Source organism: Geospiza fortis, unplaced genomic scaffold (genome assembly GCF_000277835.1).
Source record: "Geospiza fortis unplaced genomic scaffold, GeoFor_1.0 scaffold173, whole genome shotgun sequence".
NCBI lineage: Eukaryota > Metazoa > Chordata > Aves > Passeriformes > Thraupidae > Geospiza > Geospiza fortis.
This window is the reverse complement of record NW_005054334.1, coordinates 3,998,226-3,999,412: the sequence shown is the minus strand read 5'-3', so window position 1 is coordinate 3,999,412 and position 1,187 is coordinate 3,998,226. Positions and strand designations below refer to the sequence as shown.

At 49.8% G+C, this 1,187-nt stretch overlaps 1 protein-coding gene across 1 annotated transcript in view; it reads right to left on the bottom strand.

The window, feature by feature from the left end:
• Positions 1-911: 911 nt before the first annotated feature.
• Positions 912-1,187, bottom strand: part of CACNA1I (calcium voltage-gated channel subunit alpha1 I) — a 164,764-nt gene continuing 164,488 nt past the window's right edge. Inside the window, exon 37 of the mRNA XM_031057759.1 lies at positions 912-1,185. Within this exon, the coding sequence (XP_030913619.1) occupies positions 925-1,185 (261 nt within the window). The 3' untranslated portion in view covers positions 912-924. The remainder of the gene's footprint in view (positions 1,186-1,187) is intronic.

The window sequence follows — 1,187 nt, the reverse complement described above, 5'->3', positions numbered from 1 at the left end:
TTTTCCCTTTGTAGTTTTCTTTCTTTGGAAAATGAAAAAACCAAACCCACAAAACAACAACAAAAATAAGCCATGTAGCCTCCATCCCTCCTTCTATGAGCATGCCCGCTGTGTTCACACATTCCCTTCAAAGCAAGGCTTTTCACCTCAAAACGTTTCCCTGTGGTCCATGGCTATTTGCTTTTCTCTGTTGCTGGGGCCAGATTTTCACCTGCTGTAAATCAGCATGAATTCACCTCAAGCCAGAACTCTGCTGCTTTACACCAACAGCATGTTTTGCCAATTTATGCTCATCCTGAAGATCTGGCCCACAATTTTTAACCTTGGAAATGGAAGCATGGACAATAAAGAAGTGCCCAGAAACACACCAGGCAAGCCCCAGATGCTCTTCTCTTGCCGCTTACCCTGCTTCCCTTCCCTTCACCCCACCCTCACGGTTTGGCATAGCAGCTCCCTCAGGTCCCCCATTCTCTTGTTCCTCCTTAGCACTTTTCTGAAATTCATAATCTCTCAGTAAAAAAAATAAATAAATCGATCTCTCTGTATATGTATATGTATATAACTGAACAGCTGCCACGTAGCAGTCACCTGGCTGGAGGGTCCTGTCCCTGCCAGCCCCATGGCCTTTTCTTGTCACTATAGTCTCTGGGGTGATGGCCCAGGTCTTGCCCTCAGGCAGGACTGTTCCCGTATTGCTTGCACTCTCCCACACCTCTGAGGTACGGTACCAGAATATTTATTTTATATATATATATATATCTATATATATATATATATTTACGTATATATATATATATTTATAAATTTTTGTTTGCCTGTTTTCTTTTTCTTGCAAATCCTTTGGAATTGCTGCCAAGGAGAAGCTAGTGAAACATGCTCCCCATGCCAGCGGCCGAATGCTCCCTCCCTGCATCTCAGGGACCCTCATCTGTTCCTCCTGCTGACTCCGTCCCCCAGCTCCAGCTCGGAAGGGAGCGGGGAGCTGCGGCCACCCGTCCCCAGTCTGCCGGGGCCACCCGGCTCCTCTCCTTCCCTGGCCGAGGGGGTGTCCTTGCAGAAGTCCGTCACCCAGGAGGGCATCGAGAGGAAGCCCCGAGGGTCGACGGTGTAGAAGGGCTTGGCGTGGTGAGCGGCGGGGCGGCGGGGCGAGGGGCTGGCCTGCAGGCTGCTGGTGCTGCTGCACTTCT